Source organism: Myotis nattereri (genome assembly GCF_964212035.1).
Source record: "Myotis nattereri genome assembly, chromosome: 3".
NCBI classification, from domain to species: Eukaryota; Metazoa; Chordata; class Mammalia; order Chiroptera; family Vespertilionidae; genus Myotis; species Myotis nattereri.
In genome coordinates, this window is record NC_138077.1 from 174,728,907 (window position 1) to 174,746,092 (window position 17,186).

The following is a 17,186-nucleotide window of genomic DNA, read 5'->3' on the forward strand; positions in this document are numbered from 1 at the left end:
GAGAGGGACAAGCTGCCTGCCCACAGTCCCCTGCGGCTGTGGCCAGCCCAGGCTAAACTGGCCTGGGTCCTGGGTGCCTCCACTGGCCAGAGGGAGGGAAGCCCAAGTCCCAGGTGCCTGCAACCAGCCAGAGGAGGGAATTTTGGGTCGAGGCAGAGGTGGTTAGGGGTGATCAGGCCAGCAGGGGAGCAGTTACGGGCAATCAGGCCAGTAGGGGAGCAGTTAGGGGAGATCAGGCAGGCAGGCAGGCAGGCAGGCAGGCAGAGGTGGTTAGGGGTGATCAGGCAGACAGATGTGGTTAGGGGTGATCAGGCAGGCAGGTAGAGGGGTTAGGGGCAATCAGACAGGCAGGCAGGCAGGCGAGCGGTTAGGAGCCAGCGGTCCCGGATTGTGAGAGGCAGTCAGACATCCCCCAAGGGGTCCCAGATTAGAGAGGGTGCAGGCTGGGCTGAGCCCCCACCCCCCCCCCCGCACGAATTTTGTGCACTGGGCCTCTAGTATCTTGATATTTGTGGAAAATATTTCCTTGCTTGTCTTTCTAAGTCTAGTGCCTATATTATGGGTTCCTAAAATGTATTGCTCTAATGGCTCTATTTGAATTTTATATGAATAAAATAATTTTTATTTCTTTCATATCCTATTTCTTTCACTTAAAATTTATGTTGTTCTATCTTGCTGTTTTTCCTTCGTTTTAAGTATACATGTCACTGTAGGCATATAATACAATTCAGTCATTCATTCTATTATTGACTGAAATTTGGGCTGATTCAAATTTGGGGCTACTATGTAAAGTAATGCAATGAATACTCTTATATATACTTGTCTCTGGGTATGCACAGGTATACAGGTATAATAAATAATTCTCCAGGTTTTTACCTAGGAATGGAATTGACGATACATGCATATTCAAATTTATCAGACAATGCTTTGCTGTTTCCCACAGTGATTGCACCACTTTACACTCCCCTTAGCAGGGTACAAACCTAAAGCACTCATCACGGTCTGTAATGATCCATATCCTGTGCTTGCCCACTTAGTACCCACCTTCTCCACTAGCCTGTAAGTTAGGTCTGTGCCTACAGTGGCTCACCGTTTTCACTCCAATGCCCGGTACATAGTAGTTGCTCACAAACAATTGGCTGAAAAACAGAAGGGACTCTGGATAAGAAAGCTGAAGTATTTTGGATGTGAACACAGGTTTATCTGACTTCAAAACCAGGTCTTTTCTACCACACTGTATTTTCCTTCTCTCAAAGTGGTGGTAATCATTTGTATCCTACTTATTAGTTCCCAATGGAATGGTAGCAATCAAATGAGATTACAGATGTCAATCCAACAAACACAGAGCACATATTAAGTGTCCACCAATGTTCCACTGCTATGTGCCTGGACCCAAAGGTCCACAGATGGGGCACGTGAAAGATGACTGTCAATGGCAACTGCTCTGTGAATGGATGTGGGTTAAGATTACTTTGAGGAGGAAATGTGGATTTGAGGTATCACTGCAGGGAAAAACCAGGGAGCCCAATTAATGCTTTCGAGTCTGATCTGCACTTGTGTTCCATATTATGCACCAGCACAAACAAAAGAAGCTTCCTCCAAGCCCTGCTCAGAACAAACATCTAAAACAATTTCACCCAGGTGGCATCGTCTTTCATCTGTGCCCGGGCTCAAGGAAGGGCTGGGCAGAGAGCTGGATTCAACACTGCACTTGGGCTCGGCACTGTGGTTTCCAGAGTAAACTCTGACTTCCTATTTACACGGAAAGATCTGAGGCCTTTATGGTTTCCTGGTGTGTCTGTGCTTTTGGTTTCTGGGTTTGTCTGTAGAAGGCTGCAAATGGCATGTCTCACTACATCCCTTCATCTTGCTTTGCATAAGAAAATAAGCATTCAAAATCTCTAATTGTTGGCAGGGTGTAGCAGGTACTCTATCCAAGTCCCAACTATTTGTCTATCCAAAACAGCCTTCCTTTGAAAGGATGAGACAAGGGACCCTCTAGTGTGCCCCAGACTGACAGGGCATGATGAACTGTCCAGCTTGCCTGACTTCATTTTACACTAATTTTACACTCACTCATTTCACTCTGACCGTCACCAAGGGAAAGTCTAGAGTTCCTTTCGTGTACAAGGTGCTCTGCTAGGCACAGAGGAAACAGTGATGGAAAGATGTACTCGCTCCTTCGAAGGAGCTTAAAGCCGTTGTTCTGAAAGTTCCTGATTAGAATCACTGAGGCACACGTTAAAATGACAGAGTCACATATGCTCCTTCCCAGCAAGACTTACTGACTCAGACCCTGTGGGAGTAAGGCCTGAGGAATTACAACCTTAAGGAGTTCCCAGGTACATTTTATGCACATTGAATGAGAACCACTGTCTTGCATCTCTGGAGAATTGACAACCACAAGGGGGACTAGGGACAGAATTATGAGCTCTTCCAGCGATAAACCAGACTTTCCCCAGCTGCAGGATCCTCTGATTTGAGTAAATGAAGATGGATTGATTAAGGATGCATCGGGGTTTGCTCATATCTGTATCTGAGTCGTGGTCCTATCACTCATTAGCTGTGGGACTTGGACAAACCACTCAGTTTCTTTGAGCCTCATTTTGCAAAAGAAAACAACACCTGCTCTGCTTGCCTCATGTGGTTATTCTGAGTATCAAATGCCACAAGGCATTTTACAAACTCTAAAGCACCAAGAAGAGTTAGTCATTTTACCATCACAGAAACTTTTGTAAACAAGAAGATAAAGCCAACCACTGAGGTTTCTCTTCAGCAATCTGAAGTGCCCCATGTCTCCTAAGCATCCCAAGCTTTGTTTGAGGGACCCACTTGCTCTTAAACATCGTAGCTGTGTATGATGTGGTCCCTTCCAGGTTCCAGCAGCTTTTTCCAAAAGCAGAGCTCAAAACTGAACCCAGTATTGGGTAGGATAATGAGATACTCTTCAGGAACCATATTAACATTTCTAAGAAATGGATATGAAAGACAGAAGCCCAGCCAGACATGGCTTCCCCACCACCATAATCTCTCTGACATCAGTTCCACTATGTCTTAGGTGAGAAATATACTCTTTTGGGCCATTTTAGGCTACTACCATCCAATAATATTTAACTTTAGTTTCATCTTAATATTTTAGTATTACCCTTTATTCTACGTTATTTTATCTTATTTTTAAAATATATTTTTATTGATTTGAGAGAGAGAGGAAGGGGGGGGGAGAGAGAGAAACATTGATGAGAGATGAGAAACATCAATCGGCTGTCTCCTGTACACCCCCTACTAAGGATCAATCCCGCAACCAGGGCATGTGCCCTGACCAGGAATTGAACCAGAGACCTCTTGGTGAATGGGACAATGCTCAATCATCTGAGCCACACCAGACAGGGCTCTTTTATTCTAATTTAAAACTACTATATCTTTCTCTTACTTAAATTAATCACACATATTTGTTGTGAGGATTAGGAATACTATACACAGACTGCCTTGCACAGAAACTAGCATATGGTAAGTATTTAATAAACCCTAACTATCATTAAGTATAACATGTCCCTTGCTCATTCCTGAAATGTTGTCCTCTATGAATCGCTCTTCTTTACATACCATGCAGCAACCTAATGTTTTCTTTTTCGAATTTTTTTTAGATCAAAATTTTACAACCTTGAACTTGTGATTTGGCGCTTACTATCTACTTCACTGGGAATCCAAATTATTTGCTATCGATTAGCATATCTCTTTGGGTGAACTTCGGTAAACTAGGGTATCTGTTATTTGCCCTCGAGACAGAGCATGAAGGAGACTGCTCAATGAGCTCAGGCCTGTGGGCGAGACAGAGAAGGATCAGTGCTGCCCTGGAACTGTGCACAGACAGATGGGAGGGTCCAATTTACTGAATGTGGGGTGGAGAGGGGGGAGGAGGGCCTCACAGAGGTGACAACTGAATTGGAACTTTCAGGAAGACACAGACTAACGATAGCGGAGTGACCAAGAACATAGGTTCTGGCACCCCGTTCTTGGTTCAACCTTAGCTCCTCCTTTCTTGTTCTGTGGCCTCTCCACACCTCAGTTTCCTCATCTGAACATTGAGGGTCATACTACAGTGAGAACCACCCCAGAGCTTACGGGCAGTAGCAAGTAACACAGAAGGTACTCCATAAGAGTGAGTTATAATAATGACGATGATGCTGGTGATGATGATGCTCACAGGTAGAAGGGAAGTGAGGCATTCCTGGCAGAGAAAACAAATATTCAAGAAGAGAAATTATAGGCTTATATTTCTTCAACCCAAAGCATTTCAAATACCAAAAGTTCTTTCATGATTCATTTGATGATAAAAATATTATCTAGCTATTCAAGTTATTTAGGATTTATTGAACCTACTTGGTATGAATATTCATAAGTTTTATTATAGAAATATTAATGTGTTTGATTATAAGAGCTGCTCAAGACCCCACTGGCAGTATGATGTAATATACGGTATATAGACTCTGTTAACTTTCTAAAATCTGGATAGTTTCTATTCTCAAACACGTTTGGTCCCATGGAATTCAGATAAGGATGAGTGGATGTACCTGCCAGAACATGGGATGAAAGATGAGGGATAGCAGATGAGGCCAAAGGCAACCAGGGCCCTGATCACATGCCATCTCCAATGCCCAGCTAGTTAAGGAGATTTGCCAAGAGATTTTAATTGGGAGAGTGAAATCATCAGACTTAATATTCAGGACCATCTTCAGTCTACCAGGGTAGTCAGGTCCATGCAAATTAGTGACTTGCATAATACTGAAGAACAAATATGTATATTAATATAATTAGCCATTCTCTGTGTGTGCTCAATCTCCTTTTTCATGGGCCATTTCTCAAAATTTAGAGACTCTAGCCTGTTTTCTAAGATCATAGCAAATCTCTCAGCTGTGAGTTACATGTTAACCGGAGGAACAGTCAGTTAATTTTAACATGTAAGCAGATAATAGGTGCATAAGTAAGGGAGGTCCCGTTATGGTAAGTCAAGCATCCCAGGCAGCTGACCAATCATTCCAAGACCCTCCAGGTAAATGTCCCCTCATCCAACAGGAGCAAGGCTCAGTCTTTGCCTGACTCCACAGAAAGATGAAGCCAAAGGTTGAAAAGCCCAAACACAAATCTGGCCATTGGATCATGTTGATCCTTTCCCACCAGTTTTACTAGTATATAGTATTTGCGTTTGGCCAACTTCAAGGTATAATTCAGTAGTAAACATCAGTTCTCAGGTGATGCACTTTTGTGACCAATGCTGCTATGTCAAGGGGGAAGGGTCAGTTTGTCAAGGAAGGAACCTAAAGCCTCATTGAAGACTATTTGGCTTACATATGCTGTCAATCCATCAAAAAGGAAATCAAGTTGGTACGATATAATCTGTTCTTCAACAAATCTTAATGACTATTACCCATATATTTCTGTCGTCCTTCAGTAAGTACAATATTTACTAGACCCTTAGCATGTGTCAGGTACTACACTAAATGAATGTACATAGAAACTTAAGGTTTTGTGATAGATGTCTGTTACCCCTGTAAGCAATAAAGACCACATGCTGGTATCATTCCACAGTGTAACCTAAATGATGGGCACTAAATCTTTCTCAAACATTACTGAATTCTCTAGAAGTTTTAAAAATACATGGCAGCAGTGAATTTTATGGTACGTGAATTACCTTTCAGTAAGAGTTTTAAAAAATACAATACAGCATTACAGTAACTTTCAGCTCCTTGAGATTTAAGAGTTCCAATCTTTTTTAATTGAATATATTCCAAATTTATAAAAACATGACCAAATGTTCACTCAGTTTTCCCATTTGAACTTTTTTTTTCCTACCGGCAGTAGGGAGCCACTGAATATTCATTAGAAAGAGACGTCCCACTTCAATCCTTCAGCATGGATAACTTGAAGAATTTCTTACAGATTCTTCTGAGATCTTTGTTCTTTTATCTATTTATTTTAAAATATTTTTTATTGATTTCGGAGAGGAAGGGAGTGGGAGAGAGAGATAGAAACATCAATGATGAGAGAGAATCATTGATTGGCTGCCTCATGAACACCCCACACAGAGGATTAAGCCTGCAACCCGGGCATGTGCCCTGACTAGGAATTGAACCATGACCTCCGGATTCATAAGTTGATGCTCAACCACTGAGCTATGCCAGCCAGTCGATCTTTGGTCTTTTAGATGTTATGTCTTCTGGGTTTTTTGTTTCTTTTTCAACACTGGTTAAGTGAAAGATACAAACTACTCCAAACTTCTCTGATGACTTTGGGGGACAAAAAAATATGAAAATAATGAGAGAAAAGCAACAAGGCAAAAATACTAAAACCTCTGAACTAAATGTATGTAGAACAGATGAGCTGAGTATGTTGAGGCCTTTGGCACAGTACCTGATCGTTAGGGAAGGCTCTACAACAGCTGCTTCAGCATCTTTTCATCCCCACTGAACCACTGGAAAAGCACCAACATTTTCAGAGCTGCTAGATCGCCCTCAGCAGCCGCAGTATCAGAGTCATCCACACAGCAGATGAGTGGTAAATAGGAAGAGGAAAAAAATCAGTGTGGTTTTCATTTCGTGCTCTTCCAAAGGAACACAAAAACATCTCCATGAGTTGGGAAGCCAGCCGCCTGTCTTCAAATTGCCTAATTCAGTGCTTGACCACAGAGCAGCAGGGAACAGAGAAGATTAAATAAGGAGTCTCATAAATACTCTCCTCCCAGGGGACGACGGTGACAAGTGAGGTTGTTTATTTTTATTGTTACCATTAGACGGGTGGCCTCTTGAAAGGCAGTGATTTGGAAGACTGGGAAGGAGGGAGGATACGAGCATTGTGGTCTAGTTGCAATCCAGCCCTAACTTTGCAGTTCTCATCAAGTTTTGGGTAAGATCTGCCTTGTAATCACTTTACCCCCATTCCTGCAAAACAGGGTGCACATGGCCAGCCCCTCCCCAGCCTCCATCTCACAGTTCTGTAAGAGCTGAGCATATACTGGTAAGCTTTGAAGTCCAACAGCCCGAGTCGGAAACCTATCCATAGGACTTACTTGCTCGATGACCTTGGGTAAGTACTTACGTTTCAGTCCCTATAAAATTGGAGGATAATTCTGGTAACTGCATAAGGTTATATATATAATGAGTGTTAGATAAAATAATATATTTAAGTTTCTTAGCCCACAGTAAGCCCACAGTGAATATTCGCCATCATCGTTACTGCTGCCGGTTTTATTCCCCCCTCAGCACTGCTACCGTTCTCCCAGGAACCTGCCATCTTTTGTGGAGAGCAGGTGAGGACTCAGGCCACTTGACAGACATTTGCCAGAGGCTTTTGTTTCTGACCTTTCTGAGAGGCCTTGTTTTAACACCTGACTTTGCTGTGCTCCTGTGGGATTCCAGAAACATAGGGCCAGACAGTACTGCCCAGCTTTTCCAGGAATGCAATGGCTGGTTCACAGTGGGTGCCACTTTGTAGGAAACTGCTAAACTATTTTCTAAAGTGGTTGAGCCATTTCCCATTCCCACCAGCCATGTGGGAGACTCCCAGTACCCTATATCCTTGCCTCAGCTTCAGCCATTCTAATTGGTGTAGTTCAGTGGTTCTCAACCTGTGGGTCGCGACCCCTTTGGGGGTCGAATGACCCTTTCACAGGGGTCACCTAAGACCATCGGAAAACACATATATAATTACATATTGTTTTTGTGATTAATCACTATGCTTTAATTATGTTCAATTTGTAACAATGAAAATACATCCTGCATATCAGATATTTACATTACGATTCATAACAGTAGCAAAATTACAGTTATGAAGTAGCAACAAAAATAATTTTATGGTTGGGGGTCACCACAACATGAGGAACTATATTAAAGGGTCACAGCATTAGGAAGGTTGAGAACCATTGGTGTAATTGATCTTACTGTGGTTTGAATTTGCATTTCCCTTTTAAGTCATGATGTGGAGCATCCTTTGTTCCTCCAACTAGGGCCTGGGTGAAATGCAGTGCCCCAGGCGCAGGCCACATCCTTTGCTGAAGGGAAGCTTTTTCCTCCAATGGTGTGAAAAGGCTACAGACCCCACTATGGTCATCACCCAAAGGAAGTGAGTCCCGAGTCCAACAGTGTGCCGAGGCCTGGGGCAGCTTTCTCTGGTTATAGCTCTCAGACCTCAGTGCTCCTGAACTCTCTTTCCCTAAAAGAACAGAGACCACTAAGCCAAGGTGAGATGCTGGCGTGGGGAGTTCATGTTCTTCTCCCAAGGGCACAGGACGATGGGGTGGGGGTGGCGAGTAGGGATGTAAAGCTCTGGAGAGGACTGCCGTGGTGGAGGAAAGGAGAGACAGCAGGTGTGTGTCTCTCAGGACCCAGGAAAGTTAAATTGTCCAATGAAACTCTTACTTCGCAAGAGGCCAAATGGACCCCCAGATATCCTGGTCCAGTGGGGGTGGGGACAGACTGACAGCACCTCAGGCCTGGGGGCTTCCCCAACCAGTCAGGCCCCACTCAGCACAGACAGATGATGAGTGACGACTCCAATGGTTGAGAAGGAGTGAGAAGAGACTCAGGAAAATCCAAGCACATTTCTCTCGATAGGGGGTGGGGATAGGGAGGACAAATCCAACCCTGAAGTCACTAGGCATCTACTATGCACCTAGCTTGAAACCAGACAGGATGGCCGAAAGGAGGCGCAGGAGACATGGAACCACAATGCAAGTCAGCTTCATCTGAAACACAGGTCAGTACCACTAACACAAAAATAACAATACCTGTGGTCTGTGCAAGGGACCAAAAGAGTAGAACATTGAACTATGTCAGAGTAGCTACACAATTTGGGTTAAAAGGAAAAAAGTGAAAACTAATACTTAGTGAGCACCTACTATATGCCATTTTTTAAATAAAGACTACATAATTTTTATGGATGTATTTAGAATAGTGCCTGGAATATAGTAATCACAGTGAAAGTTATTACAGATACTATTATTATTGTTGTTTTTGTCTGGTATTCTTTTCTGTCTTTTAAAAACGAAGTGGAGATGAGGAAGGCCAGGGCCTCATGCCTGAAACTGAGACTGCAGGAACTGTGTTCCTACAGTCTCCGGAAAACCTCCTGGTCTACTGAAGACTGTCCATATTCCTACCACACGCCAGGCCTGCGTGGACCGTAGTCACCACCACTCTGTGTTGTACTTATCTCCATGTCTCTTTCTCAGTGAGGACTCTTTGCCTTGTTTACCTTAATACGCTTAGCACGTAGCCAGGCAAATGCAAGAAGATGTTTCCTTATTGAGAGATTGATTTAATAAATGATTTTTTAAAAGAAAATAAACTTGATTTTAGAATACTAGCAGCTTTAGATTATAGAAGAATTGTAAAGAGAGTATAGAGAGTTCCCATATATCCCACAGCTAGTTTCTCCTATCATTAATATCACACGTTAGGTCACCAATAAAGGGAGACATTGATCGACTATCAGTAACTAAAGGCCTCACTGTATTCAGATTTCCTTAGCTTTACACAATGTTCATTACTGTTCCAGGATCCCATGCAGGACACCACACTCCATTTGGTTGTCACATCTCTCTAGGCTGCTCTTGGCCACCATAAATTCTCAGACCTTCCTTGTGCTTTGACGACCCTGACAGTTTGGAAGAGTGCTGGTTAGGTATTTTGTAGAATGTCACTCAAATGGGATTTGTCTGATGTTTTTTTTATAATTAGATCGTGGTTATAGGTTTTTTTGGGGGGGAAGATAACCAGCAAAAAGTGCAATTCTCATCACATCATATCACCGGTATATATTATCAACATGACTTACCACTGTTGATGTTGACCTTGATCACCTGGCTCAGGCAGTGTTTGTCAGATTCTTCACTGTAAAGTTACTCCCCTTCCTTCCCACAATGTCTTTGATGGAAGACGTCACTATGAGCAGCTCACAGTGAAGGAGTGGGAAGTTATGCTCCACCTTCTCAACGGGGAAGAGCCACATAAATTACTTGGAATTGTCCTGCATAGGGACATTTGTCTCTTCTGTTCATTTATGTATTTATTCAATCATTTATTTATATCAGTATGGACTCATTACATGTATGTTTTACTTTGGGTTATAAACCAATACCACTTTACTTTGCTGCTCAAATCCTTCCAGTTCTGGCCTCTGGAAGCTCCCTCCATGGGCTCCTGATTCTCCATCACTAATTGTTTTAAGCACTTACTTCCTTATTTTCTGAGGCTATAAGATGCTCCAGGCTCATCTTGTCTATTTCCTGCCCTAGTCCTAGAACCAACCATTTATCCAAGGAGTCCTGGATCTTTTAGTTAGAGAAGAGTATTAGAAACCAAGATGTGGGCCCCAAGTGCCCTTGCAACAACCAGTTGCTGGGGTGTCATTTCTAGGCCCTCTCTGCTGTCAGAGCTAGGAAATAACTTTACTAACCTGTATGCCTGCACATGTCCATAAATGTTTCTATATGTATCCATCTTTCCCTAACTACAGCTAAACATGAGTTCATCCTGATGTCCCTAATTGCAATCTGTTACCATATATATATATATATATATATATATATATATATATATATATGGTATATATATATATATATATATATATATATATATATATACCTTCTATCTATATATAATAGCTTAATTGACTGTTACGACCGGATGACCGGCCGGTAGCTGTGACATGCACTGACCAGGGGGCAGACACTCAATGCAGGAGCTGCCCCTGATGGTCAGTGTGCTCCCACAGTCAACCTCCTGTGGCTGGCCAACCTCCTGCAGTCCCTCCCCCCAGCTGGCCAGCCCCGATCAGCCCAATTGGGACTGGAAGAGACGACCCCAATTGCCCTGATCACCAGCCAGGCCGAGGGACCCCACCCGTGCACGAATTCATTTACCGAGCCTCTAGTTTTTTATAATAACACACATTAGATATATTTTGCTAGGTACAGTGCCAAGCTGTTTACAAAGACTGCCTCATTTAATCCTTAAAACAACTCTATGGGTAAATACTATTTCCTACAATAGGAAGCAACGGAGGCACCAAAAAATGGCATCTCTTACTTCAACTTGCACAAGAAGTGGTGGGACTGTCTACGTGCCCATGTCTTTGAGATTCCATGCCCGCTGAGTGATAGGGAACACTCTCCCCACAGTCATTGAAGACTGTGGAAACCTTAGTTCTGAGCAATGTGCAGATGTAACTCCTGGCTCTCACCAACTATTGTTCTGTTCAAACCTTACCTCCTCAAAACATCCCCACCCTCTCCCCAGGTTTGCTCCCCCAGTGACGTGCTCACTGGAGACAAGCTGCCAAGTTACAACCTGATTTGACAGCTCAAGGCAAGAGGTGCTGGCGCAATGGCAATAATCAGCTCCCTTTGACCCCGTGACCTTTCAACCTCTGGCTGACCCCAACTGTGCATTATCTTGGGTTTTGGTATCTTGCTAGTAATTAACTCTGAACAAGCCTTTCTGCTTTCATGGAGTTCAAAAAAACAAGAGGAGTATTTTTCCCCCTCTTGTTAATTAAATCATCTACAAGAAAGATAAATGTGCAGCCCACACTTACATCTTCACATCAAAGGCCTGAGTAGTAAGTGTTATGTTCAACCTCAGGTTTTCCCCAGATTCTTGAAAGTGACAGGGACTTGGAGGTAGGGAGCTTCCTATTATTTACCAATATTCGTTTACTTGGACATTCATTCATTCATTCATTCATTCTGGGTGATCTAGGAAGAGGCACCCTGTGGAGCATACAATATTCCTACGAGTTTTGAATTCATGTTCCTATGAATGACAAACGTCAGGGGTGAGCAGAAAGGAAGAAAAAATTCTTCAGGCAGGTTGAAAACCACTTTTTTCAAAAGCCCACCATCCCCTCTGGTCCCTGTGTTCTGTTTGGTGAATTTTTCCTGACAGTTGTGGTTTTATTTGCCAGAACCACAACAAAGGGGGTCCTTGAGTTTCCCTGGGAGTGTTTCCTCAGACCTGTACCTCTCCTAGACCTCACAAAGGTGTTATTGTTGCTGGCTCGCTGGGCGCCCAGCACCTGAGAGAGATCAAAGGTACTTTCTGATGCCAGCATGACCACAGTCTCGCCCTCACCACATAACATTAAAGCTGATGATTAATCCCTTTGGCCCAGAAGGTCCCTTCCCACTCCCAAGTACAAAGCGGGGTGGGGGTGGGGGCTTTATTTCCAGTACAACGTGACCATAATAAACTGGCATTTTATGGCCCTCATTCATTGCAACCAACTGCAGCTGCCCATCAAACTCGGTAAAGCCCAAACAGTTGCTTCGCGTGAGCCTTTTATATCACTGGGAAAGTGTAATAAGAATCCCATCGTTTCTGAGTGTCTGTGATGTACATAATTCATGTCATCCAGCAACCCTGTGAGGCTGCCATCATCACCCCCAATGTGGTGGATGAAGAATCTGAGGCTCAGAGAAGTGAAGCAACTCACCTTGGCTCACAGGGCCCAAGAAATGCATGAGCAGATGTTCAAACCCACTCTGATGACCCCAAAGCCCATGCCGTCTCCATTCCTCTGTGGCATCTTAGAGTCTTGGGAGACACAGACAGGCATCAAGACGGATCTGAGTTCACAGCTCCAGCCTAATAGCTTTGTGACCTGGAGGAAATTACTGGGCTTCTCCATGCCTGAGTTGCCCAATTTATAAAATGGATAATTTAGGAAAAGTATCATCCCGCGGGAGAGACAAGGAGACCAAGAAGCGGGAATGTCTCAGAGTCGCTCACATTCACTTGGGTTGGATTCAGCCCAGAAATCTGGGTTGAGCAGGGTCAAGCTGCCTGAATTCAGACATGGGGTTAGATGAAAGTGGCGGGTGATTTAAACGGGTTTCAATCAGTGTTCAGTGAAGACAAGCTGGCAAGTGTAGAGCCACATCAAGGAAGCGAAGGGCTGGAGCCCTGGTGGCCCCTCCTGCTGGAGGCAGCCTCGGCCTCTGTGGGTCTCTCCCTTCAACGACAGCTAGGCCTTACAATGGGGCTGCTGAGGGGAGGAAGGCTGGATTTTTTTTTTTTAACTCAGTTAAAGACAATCCATTTTAAGACTTTGCCCAGAAAAACAAATAAAACTTTTTTTTCTTTTTTTGGTGTGTGGAGTTCAAGGAAATCTATGTCCCTAAACTCCAGCACAACACAAATGTCCCCTCGAGAAGAGGTACCTAAGCCCTGACCTTGCCCAGGCAGAGTCCATCACTGTCTCCTTTCTGCCCAAACACACTTGTGCTAGCAAGTGATGGAGAGCTAGTGAAGTACTTACTTACGTGAAGCACATGACATAATCGCATTCCATCCTCACAGCACTATGGCATCCCTACTGTAAGTCTACATGCTTTGTAGGTGAAGAATCTGAGGCCCACAGGGGTCAAGTGCCGTGTCCAAGGGCCCATACTTAGGAAGTGGAAGGACCGGGATTGGAAACCAATGGGGTTGGCTCTACCATCTCTGTGACAGGGGAAGACGTGAGAACACCTTGCACAATGCCTGGGACATAGCAGATGCTCCGTATCACAAGTGAACCTGAATCTATATTTGGGGGCCTTGCCTTATAATACCTGGTACAATTCCATCTCATCAAGGGGAGACCCTGTGTCATCCTTTTGTCCCCAAGGTTTAGCACAGCCCGAGACACAAGAGCAGAGGATCACTCCTGTGAAAATATTTCTCTGTGAAAATGGCTCCTTGGTCTCTACAGTGATTAAACAGTTTCTCATGGCCCTTCATAATTCAGAGCTTCTACCTTGGACTACACTCCACCCTAATCCTTGCTCATCTCCCCAGTCTCCCCCACTTTGCCTTCCTCCTCCCCCCTCCCCCCACACCCCATTCTCCCTGCTATTTTACTTGTCTGGGAAAAATCCAAGGAGTCGTCCATCTAAGTTTAACAGAGTAATGACGTTTAAATAAAAATATGGTAGAAATGGGTACTTATCGAAATGGAATGCTTTCAGACTCACGCATTTAAAAAAGATATAAATTTTAGGGCAGGCACTAAATTTTAACTGCAATCTTGGAGAAAGCCTTTCCACTAATTCACGGAGAAAAATTAACACAGTGAAAATTGCTTATCAGTGTTCTTTTGAAGTCATGATATGCAGCCTAATTCTATAGATCATCAGGCCGCTCCCAGGGGGATGGATTTATATCGATTGGGAGGGAGCTCGGCAGCCAAGGAAAACAGACACCCTCGCAGAGAAGGCTCAGCTCCCTGTTAGGGAGAGATCAGTCTGGGAGTGAGGCCTTGTCATCTTTGGATCCAGTTTCATCCCTCACACCACCTCGGCTCTCTGGCCAGGGTGATGTTAAAGGCACACTCAACCCTTTTCACACTTTTTAAGAATTTGGCCCCCGAAAAAGATCTGGCAAATCTAAGCAAGGCTGTTGTAGGGAGAGCCGGGCTCCCAGCTAGACTAACATGGGTTACAGGAAGAGAAGGAGCCAAGGGGGCAGAAGGGCTGGCAGCTCAGCTCTCCTCCCGGCTGCCCTCCCCTGCGTGGGCCCTCCCCCTAACCCTGGCCTGGCAGACTCACCCCCATGTGACAAGAAGATGTTCCACAGATGACAGCCAACCGCGACGTCACTGGCTGTCCCTCGCAAGCGAGGCCATGCCCTCTCACATCTGTTCCAATCACTCCTGTGAGAAAGCAAAAACAAAACAAAATCCTCTTTAAAAAAAAAAAGACAGCTAAAAACAAGCACAAAACACTCTTTTTTATAGCCACACAACAGTGAGAAAGCAAGTGTTCCATGCGTAGGCCCGTCTCAAATAGAAACCAAAAGAGTATATTGGCCAGCCTGGGGAAGACGAGAAACCCGGTTCTGTATTTACTTTACTTTGGTCACTGTAGGCATCTAACATTGTAATAATAGGAGTAAATGAAATTAGAATACTCCAGGCAGCAGCTATCGGTGATTGTTGTGCTCGATCAATACCAGGCACTGTGCTGAATATTTATATGTGCAGTTTCATTTCATGTTAATCTTGTCAGGTTGATACTATAAATGACACACACTTCACACGTAAAGGCACATGTGAAGGTTTAAAGACCCGTCCAAGGTCACACTGCTAGCAAGGAGCAATGCTGAATATAATCTGATTCCATATATATCACATTTCAATCTCAAAGAAGGCTTGATGAACAAATCCTTCCAGGCCACCATTCTTGCTGATACATACTGCAGGACTTGCATGGTAAAGGCCAGGTGATGGACAGTGAGTTTCTGTTAAAAGAACGCCAGGTAGTGGAGAGTTTCCCATAAGTGGTATAAACTCAGGCTACTTCTCCTTGATACTTGCTGGGCAAGCCAAGTATGAAACTCAGATTGTACTCCTTGATACTGGCTGGGCAAGAAAAGTTGCAATGTGACAAGAGATTGAAAGAGACTGTTAGAGTCTAGAATTGGCTGCCATTTGTTCAAATATCCAACAAGCACCCTCTATGCACAAAAATAGAAGTAGGAATGATGTGGGAACCACAAACAGGCAAACATTCCTAACTACAACACAGGCAAGAGGTGAAAAGTGCTCAGGGAAGGACATAGACTGGGATGCATGAAAGAACAGCTCCCGCTGACCTCATCAGCCCCATGCAATGCCACCCTTGTCCTCCATCCCCAACACTCAGTGCTCTTCTCCAATTCAAGACTTTTGCATTTGCTCTCCCCTTTGCCTGAAATACCATTCCCCAGCCTCTCTGCCCGGATAACTCCTATTTATCCCTAACTCAAATGTTACTTCCCCAGAAGGCTTCCCTGGAAGACAGAACCTCCCTGTCCAATGTTCCCATGCACCTTTAGACTTCCCTAGCCCACCAGTAAAAAGTCATACACCACCTGCCTCTCCTTTTGTTATGAAATCTGCTTGAAGCTGGCACTGCCATACCCACGTTTGGCAGCCCAGACCCCCACTCTCCCCACGGCTGCTAGCACAGAACAGGGAATGAAAGTATGAATGCTTGGGGATGCATGGATAAAGACAACAGGTCCTGTCCTGGGTGCTCACAGTCTGGAGGGAGGGGACCATTTCAATGCAGGGGTCAGTATGTGACAGTAAGAGACACGGGGGGCGGGCAGCTGAGTTCATTTGTAGGAGTTTGAGGAGGTTTCCCAAGGCGGGCGGGTCCATGCTAAGTTCTGTAGGTGAAGGGCAGGCTGGGGTGTCTCCTCCAGTCACAAATCCCCAGATATTGAAGGTTCTGGCTGCTCAGCAAGCAGACCTTTCCAGAAAGCAGGATCCAGGGGTCCCTGAAAGGCTTCTTACATTCCAACAGCTTTCTAGGTTTTTCTAGCACTTTTTCCAAATTCTACCTTCCCAAGCACAGCCAGCTGTGAACCTCTGCTATTGTTCAGAGGCCCAGCAGCAGGGGGAAGTAAGACTCTTTCAAACTTTCTGGATCTGTTACCATAGCAGTTAGGTCTGCGACTGAGCCTCTAAGAGTCCTGAACTACTGGCTTTCCCAAGACCCCCGCTCTGCTCAGCACTGTGGGGCTGCCCCTGCAGACTGCTGTCCTCAGATGCCAAGTCGGCCAAGGTCAGCCAGGAGACCTGAGGGCTGAGGGAAGTGGAAGGCCAGAGTAAGTCTCCTCCATTCCTGTCCCAGTGTCTGGTGGCTGCTTTTCCTCCACGTCTTCAGCTCTGCTGGCAGGGCCACCATGACTCCCACATCTCCTGGTGTCTACCACCCTTGGACTTGATAATACCACCTCCTTCCTCTGTTCCTCCGCCCAGGGTAGCAGCAGCTTCCATCTGCTGACCTCTCTCTGGCTTGCTTATATTAGGAAGGATACACAGCCCTTCCCAGCTCCTCTATTATCTGGGTCACCATTTCAGAATATTAAATTCCCTCTTTTTTACATATTTAGAGCACTTTATACTTTTCTGGGTGGACCCGAATGACACAGGACCCAATTCAGGGCAAAAGGCTCTTGGACAGGAAGAAACACTAGACATGAGCTCCTTTTAATTGAACTCTTTTTGCATGTTATCTCTTTAGACATATCCCATTTTATTCTTACAGCCACCAAAGGTGACTGGTACTCTGATCACCCCCATTATACAGATGAGGAAACCAAAGCTTAGAAATGTGAAGTAATGTAACCAGGGTTTCACAGCTCAGGAAGTGGGGCTGGGATTCA

The 17,186-nt window shown here is 44.5% G+C and overlaps 1 protein-coding gene across 8 annotated transcripts in view; it reads right to left on the reverse strand.

The window, feature by feature from the left end:
- Positions 1–17,186, reverse strand: part of FGGY (FGGY carbohydrate kinase domain containing) — a 412,099-nt gene that overhangs the window by 161,765 nt on the left and 233,148 nt on the right. For all 8 annotated transcript variants that reach the window (XM_081087572.1, XM_081087570.1, XM_081087567.1 and 5 more), the window contains one exon: positions 14,582–14,685. In XM_081087572.1, the coding sequence (XP_080943698.1) occupies positions 14,582–14,685 (104 nt within the window). The remainder of the gene's footprint in view (positions 1–14,581; positions 14,686–17,186) is intronic.